Source organism: Arvicola amphibius, chromosome 1, assembly GCF_903992535.2.
Source record: "Arvicola amphibius chromosome 1, mArvAmp1.2, whole genome shotgun sequence".
NCBI classification, from domain to species: Eukaryota; Metazoa; Chordata; class Mammalia; order Rodentia; family Cricetidae; genus Arvicola; species Arvicola amphibius.
In genome coordinates, this window is record NC_052047.1 from 11,893,295 (window position 1) to 11,911,763 (window position 18,469).

Consider the following 18,469-nt stretch of genomic DNA (forward strand, 5'->3'; position numbering starts at 1 on the left):
TTAACTGTGGGGGGGCTGGCTCTAGAGGTTTCAGAGGAAAAGAACTTTAGTATGTTGCCTAGAGATCTTTATTGTGATATTTGGGGGTGGGGGAAGTGGCTGCTTTTGCCCTTTGTTTGAAGAGTCTGCCGGAGGCTACAGTGAAGAAATTTGGATTAATTCTGTCTCTCTCTCTCTCTCTCCTCTTCTCCCCTTCTTCCTTAACCCTCCATAAACCCCCTGAATAGTAAACCTTACTCTACATGTCATGTCTATCCATGTCTCTGTCTCCTGCCCGCCCGCCATGTGTCTCCCTGCCTGGAACCAGCCACTGCTCCCAGGGCCAGCTACCTGCCAACACAAGGCCATCTAACACCATTTGGGGACCTACAGCATTTCTGCTGCCTACTGCTGCTAGGGATCTTGCAGCATTTTTAAAAAATCATAACAGAATTTGCCTGCACAACTAAGGAAAGTTGCTGAGGTCAGGCATGTTTTACGGGTGTCTCTGAATGGAGGCCTAGAGACCATTGCATGAAGCTATGAAGCTGAAGTCTGGATTGCCTTGGAGACACCAAGAGGTTGGAGATGCCAGAGCCATAGGATACCTGATGAGGAGAGCTGCTAATAGGGAGTGAAACTAATCTAAGAGAGAAAAATATGTAGTACTCAATGAAGTTGAAAGGAACCAGAGATCTGAAGAGCATTTTGATGTTAAGGAATATTAAGATGTGCTACATTTGTTGATGCTGTGGAACATTTGTTTCAATGATGCAAAGATGTGTTGTATTCTTTTATGTTGCATTTGAACATATGAAGCATATGAAGCTGTGATTCTTTGCCTGTCTAATAAACAGCTGAATGGCCAATAACAAGGCAGGAGAAAGGATAGGTGGGGTTGGCAGGAGAAGAAGGAGCAAGATAGACCAAGGAGTAAGAAAAGAAGGGGCCAGCCACCTGGCCAGACATGGAATAAGAAGGAAAGAAAAGAAATACAGAAATTGAGAAAGGTAGAAGCCCAGAGGCAAAACATAGATGAGCTAATTTTAAAAAAGCTTTCAAGAAATAAGCCAAGTTAAGGCCGGGCATTTATAAGTAATAATAGGTTTCTCCGTGTTTGATTTATTGGGGATCTGGGTGGCCAGCCCCCAAGAACAAAAGAGTAAAGAGTAAAAAACCAACAACATTTTGATATCACACATGCAGATGTAGAGTTTGGAGTTTGCCCAGCTGGTTTCTGGTCTTGCTTTGGTCCAGTATTTCCTCACTGTGCTCCTTTCCCTACATTTTGGAATGGTAATATCTATCCTGTGCTATTATATGTTGGATCTGTTTATTGATTTTGATTTTATAGGGGATTACAGTTAAGAGATTGCATGAATCTCAGAAGAGACTTTGGACTTTTAAACATTGTTGAGTCTGTGATAGAATATGAGAGCTTTTGAAATTGAATGGAATGCATTTTTGTATTATGATATGGCTACAAACCTTTGGGGACAGTAGAATGTGGTGATTTGAAAGAAAATGACCCCCAAAATAGTGGCACTATTAGGAGGTATGGCTTTGTTGGAGTATGTTAGAGGAAGTATGTCACTGTGGAGGCAAGCTTTGAGGTCTCTTATATGCTCAAGTCACACCCAGTGTCTTAGACCACTTCCTGTTGCTTGTGAGTCAAAATGAAAAAACTCTCAGCTCCTTCTCCAGAATCACATCCACATGCATGCTGCCTTGCTTCTTGCCATGATGATAATGGACTGAACCTCAGAACTATAAGTGAGTCACCCCAATTAAATGTTTTACTTTATAAGAATTGTCATGATCAGGGACTGGAGAGACAGCTAAGAGGTAATGAGCACTAGCTGCTCTTCCAGGGGTCCTGAGTTCAATCCCCAGCAACCACATGGTAGCTCACAACTATCTGTAATGAGATCTGGTGCCCTCTTCTGGTCTACAGGCATACATGCAGGCAGAACACTGTATATATAATAAATAAGTCTTTTTAAAAAATTGTCATGGACATGGTGCCTCTTCACAGTAATAAAAACCCTAAGAAAACTTCTTTAAGGAAGCAGAGACAGGATGATCCCTGGAACTCACAGCCTAACCAGGCTTAGTGGAGAACGACTGAGAAAGACACCTGATATCAACCTTAGGCTTCCACATGAATGCACACATGTGCACACACACACCACATTAAAGAAAAAATATCTATATTGATGATGTAAGAATTTTAAAGAGCTCTTGGAGAAGGTGAAGGGGAAATAATTAGCAAAATGAAGCCAAATTTCTTTCGAGCAAGTTTTAAATATATTTCATGAAGCAAAAAAGAAGTACTTAGAAAACAAGCCAAACTGAAATTTGAAAAAGTGAAACTGACTGTAGTTATATAAGAAATTTAGAAACATGCTGTGCAGTGTGCACACTGGACCTAGCAGAGATGATCATTCCCACTCCTGCTGGTAAACTGAGATATTGCAGGAAGCAATGAACTCCACTGCAGAGGCCAGTTCTAGATTGAGCTCCAGAACGTCTATTCTACCTCAGTGTGCTTTGTTGGATCAAAAGGGAATCAAATATTCTGAAAAAAGAATCTGAACAAGCTATAAAAATGCATAATACAAGCTCGTCTGTTCTCATGCACATCTGGTATGTTCTGTTTGAACATTCTCACAGGCTAATAGTTTGTTTTCATGCTTACAGAACACAAATGTTTGCTAGTTCTATTGAGCAGACCCTGCAGGGGGTGAAAAGAAAACATTAAGAAATGGGGGTGCTGTCATTCTTCCAGAAGCCTTGTTAAGCATATAGTCGAGGGACACATATTAAGGAGACACACACTACAGTTATGAAAGTAAAAATAAAGTAGAGTAAACCCCACTGATAAAATAAACACTTTAACAGGAAACTTGCTATTTGGAATAAAGAAGTTATTTGAAAACCTTCTACAATTTTTTTAATATTTATTTATTATGTATACAATATTCTGTATATGTGTGTATGCCTGCATGCCAGAAGAGGGCACCAGACCCCATTACAGATGGTTGTGAGCCACCATGTAGTTGCTGGGAATTGAACTTAGGACCTCTGGAAGAACAGGCAATGCTCTTAACCTCTGAGCCATCTCTCCAGCCCCAACCTTCTACAATTTAAAAAAGAAAAAATGTGATGATAATGAGAAGAATCCTTCCAAACTTAAACACCAGCAGCAGTAATGATGACAAAAAGAATGACGGAAATGGAATCACCTCGGGATTCTAGAGAGCAGCGGCAAAGGCAGCAGTTAGAGCCTGAGAACCAGCTGAGAAGTTACAGTGGTGGCCCAGAGGGCATGGGTACCATGAGTCTCTCCTTTCACAGCCTCCATTAGAGCTGCTGGCTGCTTTTTCTGCCCAATGATAATCAATTACAGGCCTGACTTAGGAGAAATGTGAGTCTGATTTCTAACAACAAAGAGAGCTGCAATGGAAATCTCTATGAAAAAAGCCAAGTCCTCGCCCAAATTTAGTAAGGCATCATTTAATGCAGGCTACAAAAGTAACAAAACCATAGTAGAATAAAAGAATTTGAGTCCATTTGAATTATATTTAATTAGAGCACGACTAGATATCTTAGTGGCTAATATGTATGAAGAATTTTAGTTTTTTTTTTTTTTTGTCTATTGGAGATGACATTTGAAAACAACAAATTACCAAAACAAACTTAAAAAAAAACTTGTTTTATTTACAATACCTTATAGAAAAAAACCTTATCTATACCAGACTTTCAGCACCACCTACAACAAATGAGCCTGTTCTATGAGTGTGACACCACTTGTCAGGGCAATGCCTTGTGTAAAGGCCTCAGCTGACTCCATTTCTCCCCATCAACCACTCCTTTCCTATGTAGTCACTAACACTGTACTCTTCATTCAGTCCTCACCATGGAGAACTTAAACACTACCCGTATCAGCCTCTGGCAATTGCAGCCTAACCGGGCTCCCTCCCTCTAGTTTTAATCCAACCCTGGGTCTCTTATGCTACTCTAGAAAATAGATCATGTCACAGCACACCTTACAACATCTACATGATTCATAACAATAGGAAAATAAACCCATGCTCATTAACTCCTAATTCAAAAACCCCCTCAAAACATCATTAATCTACCCCAACATCGCTCATTTCCCATGGTTCACCTCCACATCTATGTAGAGGCACCATGTCTACAGATGAGAAGACCTAACTGGAGCCAGCCTATACTTCTAGCCTACTTCAGTGCCTGTGGTTAATATATTCTTTCTACTTACAATATTAGTTCTCATCTAATTCATCCAATTATACTTATACTGGTAACAGCTTAAATGTCACCTCATTCTGTTGGAGAGGTGGGAAAGAAGAAACAGAGAGGTTTTTGCTTGCTTGCTTGCTTTGCTTTGTTTTGATTTCTTTTTTAAATTTTCTTTCATGGAGTGGCACTGAAGAGGTGAGGGGAGGATGTGGGGGCACTGTGAGGTGGGCGAAATTGGGATGGATGATGTGAAATTCCCAAAGAATCAATAAAGAAGTTAAATAAAAAATAGATAAATAAGTTACCTCATTCACGTGTTGCTTTCTTCCCCATCTATATTTAAATAAGCCCCCACTGAATATCCATAGTTATCTTAGGAATTCATCAATTCATATCTCTCATTTTATAACACTTGCAGCATTTTATGTAGCAGTGTTACTTATTTTACTATATTCCTTAAGAAGGAAGTATTCATAAAGAAAAATTCTACTAAGGGGAAATACCTACAGAGCCAAATGTTTATATATATATACATTTATATACATGCTGATAAAGGTGTATAAAAGTCAACAAAATGATATGATGACAGTGTTCTTAGTAGTTAGTTTGATCCACTAAATGTACAGCTAGGCTATACTCTACAGTATTATCAGTCAGTAGGTACTCACATTACACTGTAACAACAATACGAACGCAAAAGAGGAAAAAATAAAGCCTGCATACATCAATTTCAAATACTAGGCATAATATTTGATCTACAAACATATTAGCAGCTTTGCTTTCTTATAAACAAAATTATAAAGAAAGCAGCTGATAACATATTAAAACAACAAACATTCTCCCTTACTTCTAGTAGCCTTTGGAAATCTTTTCTTCAGTTTCTTCCTTAATGGGTTAAGCTCAGTCATTATTTCTGGAACAGCTACATAAAAGTCCACAACAACCTCATCATCCAAGATCTGAAAACCAGAGAAAAACAGAAACAGCTCTTTACAAAAGAAAACCTTTACCTTTTCAGACAGAATTTCAGCATGATTTGAAAAAGTACTATTACACATACTTTTCTTCAAAAACAGAATTATATAAATACAGTCGCCAGATATGAAAAACATCAGAAACAAAACACTTTGTTATATTTTAAAATTAGCTGCATGCATTTTTAAACACAATTAATGGTTTTAATTCTACCATGAGATTATGCTAGGCAAATGGTGTTATAAGTTAGAACATAACATTGGTATGTATCCAACTCATATGAATCTCCTACAGAAGAACTCAAGTCTATTAAAACTGAAGAGAGGTAAACAGCTTTCAATAGCTCACATGCAAAGTTAATAACTCCTATTACCAAACTCATTAAAAGCCACTAACTTTCTAAATTTAGTGCACCAAAAGAACTAAGTCTATCATTTGCACAAAGAACTGAGTTAAAATTCTCATTGTTACCAATGAGAATTGTTACCAATAACTAAAAACAAAAGTCAAACGTAAATTCACTAATAGTTTGATTTACCATTCTCAGAACAAAAGGATTAACAATTAGATTTTAAAGGATTAGTTGATTAATTCAAGCAGACACCCAAAATAATTATTGTACCACTATACTATATTCCACTTAAAAATTTAGTTAACAATAAAGTTAAACAAAACATTGCCTCTTTAAAAGAAAACATTGCCAGGATGTAAATATTTCACTAGTAACATTTATATTCACAAGAAATCTTACCCATCAAAAGCCTTGGTATGGGTTAATGAATTCAGAAAAATTGAACTCTGATAAAATTAGGCAATATTCTAGGATTTTTATCTTCCTGTTACTAGTGTTTCATTCAAAAAATTCCTCAATCTTTAAGAAATATTCTGTGCTTCTCTTAAAAATAATGACTTGGCTGTGCAGTGGTCATACACACCTTTAATCCCAGCACTCAAGAGGCAGAGACAGGCAGATCTCCATGAGTTTGAGGCCAGCCTGGTCTATAAGAGCTAGTTCCATGATAGCCAGAGTTGTTACAAGAAGAAACCCTATCTCAAATAAATAAATAGAATTTTAAAAATGAATTGCTAAGTGAGAACTTCTCATGTATCATAAATTCTGCATATACTTCATACATTTAATTCATCCAGTGTTCACAGCAATCCTACAAGGCAGGTACTAAAATTAACTAAATATTCAGATGAGGAGCCTGGGGCCTCAGAGAGAGGGGTCAGCATGTGTCCTAAGAAAGCATAGGCAGTAGGGTTCTGGAAACAGGGTTTCCATCTCCAAGAACATAGAAACAAAGGCAACCTTGAAACTCTAAAGAATTGTGTGTAAGGCTTTCTTTCACTAACAGGCTTCCTAAAACTACTTCTACAACATGTTCATTTAAGTTAAAAATTATTGTGAATGTCATGCTACAATTAACCTTAGGAACACATCTTAGAATAAAACGAATCTGTAGATGGAAATATGCTTTTACAAACAAGAAAAAACATTACTTTCAAATAACTCAGAGCCAAATATATGTATGACATTTCAAAATGAAATGAATTTAATAAATAAAGAGCTTAGAAATGATTCAAAGTTCAGTAATTATAGCCTACTTTACATTTTCTTTTATAAAAAGATTTTGTCTTTATTTTTATGGGTATGAATGTTTTGCTTGCATGTATGTCTGTGCATCACATGTATGTCTGGTGCCCATGGAGACTAGAAGAGGGCATAGGATTCCCTGAAACTGGAGCTACAGAAGGTTCTGAGTTACCATGTGGATTCTGGGAACTGAACCTGGGTTCTCTGCAAGAGCAGCCAGTGCTCTTAATTGCTGAGTCATCTCTCCAGCTAAATACTAAGAAAAACAGGCATGGGGGCTTAGAGTATTACTTGGTTTTAGAACACTTGCCTAGCCTGTTTAAGGCCCTGGGTTCAACCTCAAGTATTGCAATAAATAAATAAATGTATAGAACTGTGATTGCAAATCTAAAACCATGATTTACCTGAAAAACTGTTTTGAACTTACTTCATAACCTGAATGAATACCTTCTAAAACTACCATGGAAAGCCGTCAAACACTTGACGGGAAGAACATCCTGGTTAAGATAACTTACCCAAGTAAATGCATCCACCACCAGGGCTCTTAAAGGAAAATTATGTACCTATAATATTTATATACCAAAAATCACGTTTAGATTTTCTTATTTAGGTTTCTATTTCCGATGTTTCCTTTACTGAACAGTGGGGCTGTGTAACACATTCTCCTTGAGCCGTGAGGAACTCCGACCACTTGCGCACTGAACTGAAGGAGCTTGAGAGCAGACGAAAGGTGGCACACACTCGGTGATGTTCATTTCCTGGCTCCGGAGGCCAAGCCCTACTCTCAAATTCCCTAGCACCTGCATATATTTACATTTTATCAATCAAAAACCCTTTAGTACTTTTTAAATAATGAAAATGATACACCAGAAAGAATGGGATACTACACTTGGACTCAGTCGAGAACCTGTGTTAAAGCAAGGTCCATCCATTCCCACTTCCCCAGTGTGCTCACTTTGGACACTAAGATTGCACAAAGGCTCCAAGCCTTTCCTGTTGCTGCTGGACTGGCTCAACAAGTTCAAGCCAGATGGAGAAGTGTTTACATAACAACCTTAAACAAGGGAGGAAGACTCTTCAAAGCAACTCTCCCAGGGAGAAGCTGGGCTTCAGCTTCCTGAGTCCCCTCCTGGGCTCTGTGTCCTTGTGTGTGTTTGCTCACCCCATAAAAGCCTTTCTTCAGCTACTGATGTGTCTGCTCCTGTCTGCTGAGTTCCAGATTTCTTTGCTGCTACCTGTTGCCCCTGAAATTTTTCTTGCCTTTTTAAATCTCTAACTAGAAAAGCAAAAGAACCCAATTGAGGCCCCTAGATGGGTCACAAAATTACTTCCACGTGGGAACATAAACATAAAATAAGGTGTAACCTAACTCTTTTGTTTCCTGGGCCCTGGTCAATCAAATTTGGCTCCAGGATAAACGATCTCCAATGCCAAAAAAAAAAAAAAAAAAAAAAGAAAGAAAGAAAGAAAGAAAAAGAAATTAAAATCACCATCAGACAGCTGGGCGGTGGTGGCGCACACCTTTAATACCCACACTCTGGAGGCAGAGGCAGGAGAATCTCTGAGTTCCAGGGTAGCCTGGTCTAAAGAGGGAGTTCCATGTCAGGCTCTAAAGCTACACAGAGAAACCCTGTCTCGAAAAACAAAACAAAACAAAAATCAAAACAAAACCACCACCATCAGATTTAGAACACTGCTGGCATGCTGTGTACCCTAAAGAACTTGCCCAGTAAGTCAAGCAAAAGATCTGGATATTCAACAAAGGACACAAATTTCCTATAGGCAGAGATTGCTCTTTCATTTCCCAGTCACCCAGACCCAAATAATCACACAGAAACTATATTAATTACAACATTGTTTGGCCAATGACTCTAGAGTATTTCTAGCTAGCTCTTACATCTTAATCCATTTCTATCAATTTGTGTATCGCCACAAGATTGTGGTCTACCAATAAGGCTCCTAAGGTTCCAGCATGTCCTTCTCCTTCGGCAGCTACATGGCATCTCTTTGACTCCGCCTACTCTCTTTATATATATATATGTATGTATATATATATATATATATATATATCTTCTAGCATGGCTTTATTCTTCTAAGCAGGAGCCAAAGCAGCTTTATTCATTAACCAATAAAAGCCACAGAATACAGAATACAGAAGGACATCCCACATCACTTTCAAATCAGTTTTTCCTGTCTCCCTGTTGCCTACCCCCATTCATAATGTAATTTAATTAACTTATTTAGAAGAGGGACTCCCAGAAAATGTTAAGGAAAACATTTTTGTAATTTTAGAAATAACTATATGTCCCTTCCTACCTTAAAAAAATGCTATTCTCTTCATAAAAGGCTCCCCAGCCTATTATCTCCTGAAGATGTGCTACTTACTCCTCAGCTATCACACTAAGCTAGCCTTGCCACTTCAAGTGGACTGGGGAATAAATGTTCAGAGGAAATATCATGGTATGGAGATAAAATACCAAGTAAATGATTTCATTCCCAGAGAGAAAAAGATACTTAGCTTTTAAAATATAAATGAGATATTTGTGTGTGCTAAAATTTAGATTTCATTTTAAATCTCACATTCAAAACCAGAGTAATATTGGCCTTTATGTTTTATTCACAAAACGTTCATGACAACAGTAAAGAGTCAACAAATGGACGCATGAGTGAAGTAATCAATGGTTAAAAGCTCTGGAGGCTTTTTCTTAGATTTGAAACTGAAGAAAATACAAAACAAATTTCCTCTTTTTATAAAGTGTACTATTTTGGAGATGATCTAATCCTACTGATTATGTGCAAGCACAATAAGTTAATGGATGGGGTGCGAGATAGATGGCTCAGCAGTCAGAAGCACTGGGTGCTCTTTCAGGAGACCTTGATTCAATTCCCAGAAACCACAAGGCAGCTATTAACTATTTGTAATGTATCTCTGGTCCCAAGGAATCCCCACCTTCTTCAGGCCTCCAAGGGCGCTATGAAGAACAGACATGCATGCAGACAAAAACCCCATAAACACAAAATAAATTAGTGGATAGCAGAACTATCAGAACAATCTTTATAGACAATGAACATAAAACACAATACCTTCTTAACCAGATCTGCTCCGCCTGCAAACACAGCTCCATTCTCTTCTGCTATTTTAATCTCTGATGCATTCTACCAAAGCACAATAGTTTAAACATTATTTTTAAACAAATTCATTATATTCTCAATAACTGTCAGAAACATCAATTATAATCAAAATTGTCTTATTTCTAACTGAAAATGCATCAATTTTCAATTACTGTATTAGATACATTACATTCTGAAAAAAAAATCTTCAATTTGTGTGTCACTGGAGTCTTTGACTGACAGAAGAAATACATCTTGACGACATATAAAGAATCCCAGTCAGGAGGCAGAGGCAGGCCCATCTCTCTTATGAGTTTGAGACCAGCTTGGTCTGTGCAGCAAGTTCCAAAACAGCCAGGTCTATGTTTAGGGACCCTGACTCAAAATCAAGCAAAAAGAACCCAGCAAGTGACATGTTCTGTCAATAACAAAAACTTAAAATATGGTTAGTTTTACTAACTTTCATTTTATGAAACTGATATGAGGAGGAAAAATTCAATAAATCAAAAAAAACCTAAAATGTAAGTCATGTCTGAAAATTTAAAAAAAAAAAAAAAAAAAAAAAAAACAGTATTTGTGATTTTCCTTCCACATATCCCATTTCTCTCTTTTTGTTTTCTGGGAATATATTTCACTCCCTTAGGTACTGGAACACTTGAAGCGCCTGTTGGGGAGTATTATTTTCAGGTGTGTGACTTCTGTTTACACTGCATTTGATTAACTGTGAAGCTGTGTTACTGTGCCTGTCTAAACCACCTGGTTTTAATAAACAGATGAATGGCCAACAGTGAAGAGGAGCAAGTAGGCGGGGCTGGCAGGCAGAAAGCATAAATAGAAGGAACAACAACAAGGAGAGGAGGACATCAGGGACCAGCCACACAGCCAGCCATGGAGTAAGAATGAAAGGAAGATATACAGAAGTAAGAAAAGGAAAAAGCCCAGAAGCTAAAGGTAGTCAGATAATTTTTTTAAAAGCTGGCAAGAAACAAGCCAAGCTAAGGCCAGGTGATTCTAACTAAGAATAAGACTCTGTGTATGATTTATTTGGTATTTGGGTGGTGGGCCCCTCAAAAGAGCCAAACATCATGCAGTACACTCTGACAACTATAATCCCCACTTACTGGAAAGAACACAGTTTCTTCCTCCAGAGTAAATCAGAGAAAATATAAAAAGTCTTCAGTTATGAGAGAAAAACTAAGCAGAGAGGTTAGTACATTATAAACAACTGTCAAAAACACAGAAACCCGGCAGAGCTGGTGTCCATACCTATTATGCTGGCTCCAGGACCAGGTATTTGTTTTAAGCTGTGCTCGTGCAGACTCAGAGCAGTAAGTGGTCACTGCTGTGTAAAATAACCCTGGTGTTTCTGAGGAGTGTGAAGAAGACCTGAAGACCCATGACACAGCCCACACCTCTCTTCAGGTTCTGTGGAACAGCACTTCTGTGGCGGCCTGGTAATGGTGGCAGGAACGCTATATGCATCTCCTTCTCAAATAAGTCACTGCTTTGAGCTTTAAAGGACTAATGTGAATACTGAATTTCCTCTAAGTATATTCCACTACTCTCTTCATTAATTAGTAATAATTTCTTAAAAATTAAATTATAAAATTGCTGACAAAATTACTCACCCCTGTAAACACAGCAACTTTGTTGACTTCTGAAGCAAAAGGGTACGGCAAACTAATAACACTGGCAAATGGCTCCACTTTTTTCTAAACATACAAAGGAGAAAAATAATTACAAAAGTTCATCTTTTCTATTATCTTCTGGATTCTATAAAATACACCCGACATGTTCTCCATTTGTGAGGTGTTTTGGTTGTTGGGTCACTGGCAGGATACACAGAGCCTTTCTGCAGACTTGAAAATCAAGACCTCTTGCCTCCGCTTACGAGTGCTGGGAATCTAGGGATGCACAGCCACACTCAACTCCTGCTTTAACTTCTTTCAATCTACAGTAGCTCCTCTCGTCTATTCCAAACCATTCTCTGGTTATAATTTAAAGCTCAAGACATTATATATGTTTGTTTTAAAAAATAAGTATCTAAATCTCCCTTCCTAGCTCCATACTCCATTGCATGTGGTTTCTATCTAAATCATTTATCAGTTTCTCAAATGTTGGGATATACATTCATATCTGTATCTCTCTTGATATCAAAAAAAATCAGGTAATAAATGGAAACCTGGTTTCCATTAATGTAATGTCAACAGATGTTTGTTAACCTGAATTAAATTTTCAAATGTATTAGAGACTCAAGGAAGATGAAGAAAATAGCTAGACATCCTAAGCAAAGATAGGATCCCTTAATGTACACCATGGCTCTAGGCAATGATAAATGCAAACCCTAGATCTACAAGAGAAAGCCAAGACTGAAAAGAGCTTCTTGGAGAGTCTATTTTAGTGTAACCTGACCTAGGTTACACTAATACACCATCACTTTCAGATGTATTTGGGAAGTGAATTGAAAATGTGAAATAAACAATGGCATCATTTGAGACACCATACAATTAAGTACAAACCCTTACTTCAAAATGAATCTCTTCAGTCATTTTGGTGAAGGACCTACCTAGATCTGATGATCAGATCTCTGAGGGAGATTTCATATGAAAACAGGTTCTAGGGCCTCCATAGGCCTGACAGAAGAGAAACGGGACTGTTCCTCTAATAAAATTGATTGAAAGACTCTATTTTTAGAAAATTTTTTTCAGGTAGCAATAGCTTCCTGGGGATTTTTCAGACCAGAAGGCATAAATTCTTCAGTACACTTTATATCAGCCATCCAACTTACTTGCACTGATGGCATTCCTTTTCTACTAACATGTCTAGTGGATTTCAGTAGTCTCCCAAGGTGAACAACCGCCGTAATAGCACCTGGGGACACTGGCTTGCTCTACACGTTTGGTGAAAGGCATTAACAACGATGAGCATTAGGCTGCTTGCCTACAATGCTCAAGGCCCTGGGGTCAGTTCCCAGCCCTGGGGTAACAAAAACTGAGCAAACTAAGACAAAGATCAAATCATTAGTATCATAGTCTATAAGTAGATTCCATGTCCAAATGATACCTGAGGTCTTATAAGACAGTGTTATGTCTTATACCCTCATTATTGAGAAAAGGTAACATAAAAACTTTTCATATGAAGAATTAACAGTAATATACAAAATAAAAATTATAACATGGTTGATATTTATTTCAAATAAACAATATCTAAGAAGTGACCCAAGCCTTGGTTCATTTCTTAACTCTTTCTTCTTTATGCCTGTGAGCCAAATAGTCTACACCTGTACCTTAATTTCCTGATATTACTACAAAATTAAATGCAAAAGTCAATGCAAAGTACTGCTAAATAAAGTGACTAGCTGCAGGAAGTTCTCAGTGATGCTGACTGTCATTAAGAAGCTCCTACTAAGCTGATATATATAACCATCTTTAATCTTGAATGGAGCTACATGAACTCAATATTTTACCTTTATAATAAAAGTGAGCATGCTGAAATATAAAAAAGGCAAAGCAAGGAATCCAAGAAGACAACTTCCTAGCAAGCTTTCAACATATTTTATATTTTGTAAGAAATATATTTTGCATAGTAACATAGAAAGACCATCAGACTTTCTAAAAAATATTAAAAGAAATTTTTAATTTTACTTTTACATAAATTAGCTTATCTGAAGTAGCCAGTTTAGCTATGGCTTTCTGATACCTCCTTAGTTTTGGCTGTTCTTCTCCACCCACCCCAACTCTCCCCTTCACCACCTCCATCTCCATGTAAACCCTTTCCGCCCCCAGTCTTCCAGCTTCAACTTTCAAATCACATGTTCTCTACCCCTATTTCCATCCGGAACAGCATCAACTCATGTGTCTATTTTAATAAACACAAGGCTACATACCTTTTTCCCCAATGTCATATCTAATGTTAAATCAAGGTAGACGCCTTGCTTTGGATTTGTGAAGTCCAGAACCTGAAACTTCTTAAGTAAGTCAATAGCTTTCTCCACCTCATAGATCCGCCTTGGGTACAAGCGTTTTAAATAGACATCATCTTCAGGTTCACTTTCCATATATGTATATGACTTTATTTTTTCTATATCATCTGAATTTTCATCTGACACCTTTTGCTTGTCTTTTCCTTCTTTCTTAATTTTCCTTGCTGGCCTTAAAACAAGATACATGAAGGTCAGTTACATCAGAATGTATTCAAGGAGATCTTTTCTAAAATGTCAAATGACATGAGAAAGAAAACCAACAAGACAGGTTTTTTTAAGATTTATTTATTTATTTATTGTGTACATAACATTTGGCTTCCATGTATGCCCACACACCAGAAGAGGGCGCCAAATCTTATTACAGATGGTTGTGAGCCACCATGTGGTTGCTAAGAATTGAACGCATGACCTCTGGAAGAGCAGCCAGTGCTCTTAACCACCGAGCCATCTCTCCAGCCCCCCAACAAGACAGTTTAACTCAATAGTACTGACTACTTTACAGTTTCTCTAGCTCAACAAATACCAAGGAACCTGTACGGTTTACAGTCAGTACACGGTGAATGAAGCAGTGTTGTGATGCTCTGAAAGCTTACAAAGGGGCAGAGGAAACATACGTGTAAAGGAATGGTGTCAACATACTGTGTTGAGTATTAAAAGGCTCTTAGTATGTCTTATGAAGACCCTTAGCCCAACCTAGGAAGCTGTGAAAGAAAAGATCCCACAGTCAATCACTGAAGGATTAAAAAAGATAGTCCGGATATATACCCAAAGGAACTGTCCATACACAAACTGGTACACAAATGTTCCTAGTGACATTATTCATTAACAGCCCCAAGGGTTAAGGAACCCAATATCTCATCTGCTGAATAAAAATATAAATTATGGTATTACACTACGATGGAATGAATGCTCCTGCTCATTTTTAAGTCAGCATACAAAGTGATGAGTTCCGGCGCATTTTCATAGAGATCTGTCACTCTGTTTCTCTTTAGTCACCACCTTCCTACACTACTCTGCGCCTCCTCTTCGCCCCTTTGCTGGTCCCCTCTCCTCCCTGCAGTCGCCCCTTCTGCTTTTATGCCACTTGTGTTCCATTATCCTGTCTTTAGCACAACTATGATCACACTTGAATTTTCTAACAAAACAAACACATTTTTCTGCTGGTATCTTGATACCTTTTTTTATGGCTGAAATAAATTCCATTGTGGATATGAACCACATTTTGCTTTATCTATTTATCTTTTGATGGATAAGCTGGCTGATGTCACAGCTTAGCTATTTTGAATTAGTGCACCAATAAACACAGACAGATGTGCACCAATCTCTACTATGTTGATTTATGATCCCTTGGGTAAATACTCAGGAGCAGTATAGCTGAGTCATATGTAGTTTAATTTTCAGTTTTTCGAGGAATCTACACACTGACTTCTACCTTGTCTACATTTGTCTCTCTTTTCCTATAGCCCTCCAGCATGTTGTCATTTGTTTTCTTGGTGGTAGCCATTCTGACTGGAGTGAGATAAAACTCTGAAAAAAGTTTTAAATTTTTTTTAAAGCCGGGCGATGGTGGCGCACGCCACCATCAGAGAAACCCTGTCTCGAAAAACAAAAACAACAAAAAAAAATTTTAAAATTTAAAAAAATTATTTATTTATTTATTTATGTATGCAATATTCTGTCTGCATGTATGCCTGCAGGCCAGAAGAGAGCACCAAACCTCATCACAGATGGTTGTGAGCCACCGTGTAATTGCTCGGAATTGAACTCGGGACCTTTGGAAGAGCAGGCAATGCTCTTAACCGCTGAGCCATCTCCACAGCCCCAAAGTTCTAAATTTTTATATGGGGTGTGTGTGTGTGTTGGTGTGCATGCCACATGTATGGAGATCAGAAGACAACTTCTGGCAGTCAGTTCTTTCCATCATGTGGATCCAGGAACTGTGGCTGTCAGACTTCACGACAGGGACTTCACTCACTGGACCATCTTGCCAGCTCGCAAAGCAGTTTTAACTTGAACTGCTCTGATGGCTGAGATTGTTGAACATTTTGTCAAGTATTGGCCATATACATTTCTTCTGAAAATCATCTGCTCAATTCATTAGCCCATTTATTGATTGTATAATTTTGTGGAGTTTTTTTTTTTTTGTTGTTGTTCTTAATAGATTCTAAATATCTATTCCCCTGCCTAATACACAGCTGAAAAAGATTTTTGTCCTATTCTATAGGCCATCTTTTCAGTCTGGTGATTTTTTTTCCTTTGCAATGTATACAGAAACTTTTTAATTTCATGTAACCCTGCTTGTCAATTCTTGGATTGATTTCCTATGCTGCTGGTCCTTTTTAGAAAGTCCTTGTTTACATGTTAAAGAGACTATAATTGAATATTAATCAAGAACAAAAAGAACCAAGTACTTAACTCATGCTATAATATGTATTAACTTTAAAAACAATATACAAATACATTAATAGTATAGTATCTTTATTATATAGTGAGAGAAAACCGTCACAAAACAACACAAATTATTCCATTTATACAAAATATCACAAATGGGAGTGTGAATCAGAATTAAAAGCAGACTTAGTGGTCATCTAGGGATGTAAAAGGGGGTGGTGAGGGAGATGGACATTAAAGAGAGGATATCTGGAAGAGTAATGAAAATATTCTAAATAAAATATTACAGTAATGTTTGCACAACTCTAGGTATGTAACAAAAAACTACTGAGCTATACACCTTAAATACCTGAATTGTGCTATATATGAAATTTATCTTAATGAAGCCACTATTAAAGAAAGAAAAAACATGTTGGCAAAGAAACAGTAAAAAGTATTGAGAGTCATGAAATAAAGTGTTAGGCAAAGGGACCACTGTAAATCATGTGATGACAGTGAGAGTTGACTTTCTTTTCTGTAAAGGGTCAGAAAGCAAATGTTTTAGCTTTGTGAGTCATGTAGTCTCCATCGCCATGATTCAACTCTGCTACTGCAAAAGCAGCTGTATGAAATCCATAAATGGATAAGCATAGCTAAGTTCCAATAAAACTTTATTTATAGACACTGGATTTGAACTGCATAATTCTTATGTGTCACAAATATTGAAATATATAAAAATTAGAATGGGTAAAAATTAGTAGAATGCCTTTTGCACAGCGTAGGGCCCTGAGATCAGTGCATGTTCTTCCAGGCCCAGAACTGAGGAGGCAGGGACCGGAAGATCCTCAGAGCTCACTGGTTAGCCTAACAAGTTCACTCTGGTGAGGGCCCAGTGAGACATTCTGTCTCAAAGAGAAGATGGAGAGCGCCTGGGTCAGAGGTTACACCTGAGGATAATCTCTGACCATCACACACAAATTAAAATAAGTAAAAGAAAAATCCCTTTTAGCCTCATAAACTAATGCTGTGGGACAATGGTCTTGTACCCTGCAAAGGCAGGCAGATCTCTGTGGGTTCAAGGACAGCCTAGTCTACAGAGTGAGTTCCAGGACAGCCAAAGATACCCAGAGAAATCCTGTCTCGAAAACTTAAAAATTAATAATAAAAATAAAAGAAAGAGATTAAAATAAAGCCACATAAAGATGGAAAATATACAGAGATTATGGATACTATATGTTATTGCATTGACTTTGAATTGTTTGATGGCTGAGGAAGGAGCAACAGCTGCTAAAAGACATTTGATTATAAATGCTACTAGATTAAACCAACAAATACATTTTGAAAATGCCTTGAATTCAAAATTTAAGTCAAAAGATATGGAGAAGAGGTTTTGCTTTGTTTCCATAGGAAATGAGAGGCTGTGGATTCATTCTGAGTTAAGAAAAATCAGGTTTGATCAGGAAAACCCCTGAAAAATCCCCAATAGAAGTGGATGGCCCAGATGATCCAACATTTCAAAGGACCTCTGTTGGAGTTTCCTCTGAGTTCTACATCCAGAACAGACTCAAGCCTCACAGAATATTCCAGTCAGGACTAGACCATAATCCTACATTTTCTTTAGGGCCCCATAAAATTATCAGTGTCCCCAATCAGCAGGAAGTAGCCTAGAAAACTATGCCCACATTCCCAAAAAATAGATTATGAATTTTTTTCTTTATTTAGAGTGTTGTTACAAGTTGTTATGGATAATGGTCTGGAAAAAAAGTTAAATAAGGGAGATTAGATTCAGAGTTCTTGTTTTGAAAAAAAAGGGGACAATAGTCTTGTACCATGTAAAGATTTGTCACTTGTACTGGTTTAATAAAACGCTGACTGGCCAATAGCCAGGCAGGAAGTATAGGCAGAGCAACCAGAACAAGAGAATTCTGGAAAGAGTAAAGGCTCAGTCTACAGTAGTCACACAGATACAGAGGAAGCAAGATGAGAATACCTCAGTTATAAAGGTCCAAGCCACATGGCTAACACAGACAAGAATTATGGGTTAATGTAAGATGTAAGAGTTAGTTAATAAGAAAGGCTAAGCTAATAGGCCAACCAGTTTATAATTAATGTAGGTCTCTGTATATTTCTTTGGGACTGAACAGCTGTGGGAGCAGGCAGAACAGAAACCTTTATCAACAAAACTATACAAA

At 37.6% G+C, this 18,469-nt stretch overlaps 1 protein-coding gene across 1 annotated transcript in view; it reads right to left on the minus strand.

Moving 5' to 3' along the window:
- The window catches only part of Mrpl1 (mitochondrial ribosomal protein L1), a 65,680-nt gene that overhangs the window by 36,862 nt on the left and 10,349 nt on the right, over positions 1-18,469 (minus strand). The window contains exons 3-6 of the mRNA XM_038317707.1: positions 13,812-14,076; positions 11,554-11,637; positions 9,899-9,970; positions 5,090-5,201 (exon numbers count right to left, since the gene is read on the minus strand). Of these exons, the coding sequence (XP_038173635.1) occupies positions 5,090-5,201; positions 9,899-9,970; positions 11,554-11,637; positions 13,812-14,076 (533 nt within the window). The remainder of the gene's footprint in view (positions 1-5,089; positions 5,202-9,898; positions 9,971-11,553; positions 11,638-13,811; positions 14,077-18,469) is intronic.